The sequence below is a fragment of the Myotis brandtii genome, unplaced genomic scaffold (assembly GCF_000412655.1).
Source record: "Myotis brandtii unplaced genomic scaffold, ASM41265v1 scaffold888, whole genome shotgun sequence".
NCBI classification, from domain to species: Eukaryota; Metazoa; Chordata; class Mammalia; order Chiroptera; family Vespertilionidae; genus Myotis; species Myotis brandtii.
This window is the reverse complement of record NW_005371636.1, coordinates 901,698-902,300: the sequence shown is the minus strand read 5'-3', so window position 1 is coordinate 902,300 and position 603 is coordinate 901,698. Positions and strand designations below refer to the sequence as shown.

General features: G+C 55.7%; 1 protein-coding gene across 1 annotated transcript in view; it reads left to right on the top strand.

The window, feature by feature from the left end:
• The window catches only part of KIF14 (kinesin family member 14), a 41,637-nt gene that overhangs the window by 10,724 nt on the left and 30,310 nt on the right, over positions 1–603 (top strand). Inside the window, exon 10 of the mRNA XM_014532355.1 lies at positions 434–603. Coding sequence (XP_014387841.1) covers positions 434–603 — 170 coding nt within the window. The remainder of the gene's footprint in view (positions 1–433) is intronic.

The following is a 603-nucleotide window of genomic DNA, read 5'->3' as shown; positions in this document are numbered from 1 at the left end:
CCATGCCCTCCTCCCCAGGAGGGCAGGCTCCTGGACACGGGAGCGCTTCCGGGCAGGGCCGGGGAGGCAGGCGTGGAGGCACCGCAGGGGCAGTGGCCTCGATTCTGCAAAGATCCCGGTTCCCTGAGGAAAAATTTTCTTTTTAAATATATTTTGATTTTTTACAGAGAGGAAGGGAGAGGGATAGAGAGTTAGAAACATCGATGAGAGAGAAGCATCGATCAGCCGCCTCCTGCACATCTCCCTACTGGGGATGTGCCCGCAACCAAGGTACATGCCCTGGACCGGAATCGAACCCGGGACCCTTCAGTCCGCAGGCCGACGCTCTATCCACTGAGCCAAACCGGTTTCGGCTCCCTTAGGAAAATTTAAAACTCCCGAGCGCAGTGGGAATTGGAGGGCCACGCTGACCGCGGAGATGATTCCGCATCAGTCGGGCGTCTTCTTATCGATATTTAGAGTTGAAAGCAGAAATTGAGAAGCTGAAAGCTGCTCAAAGAAGCCGTCAGAACATCGACCCTGAGCGGTACCGGCTCTGTCGGCAGGAAATCACATCCTTGCGAATGAAGCTGCACGAGCAGGAGCGAGCGATGGTGGAGATGC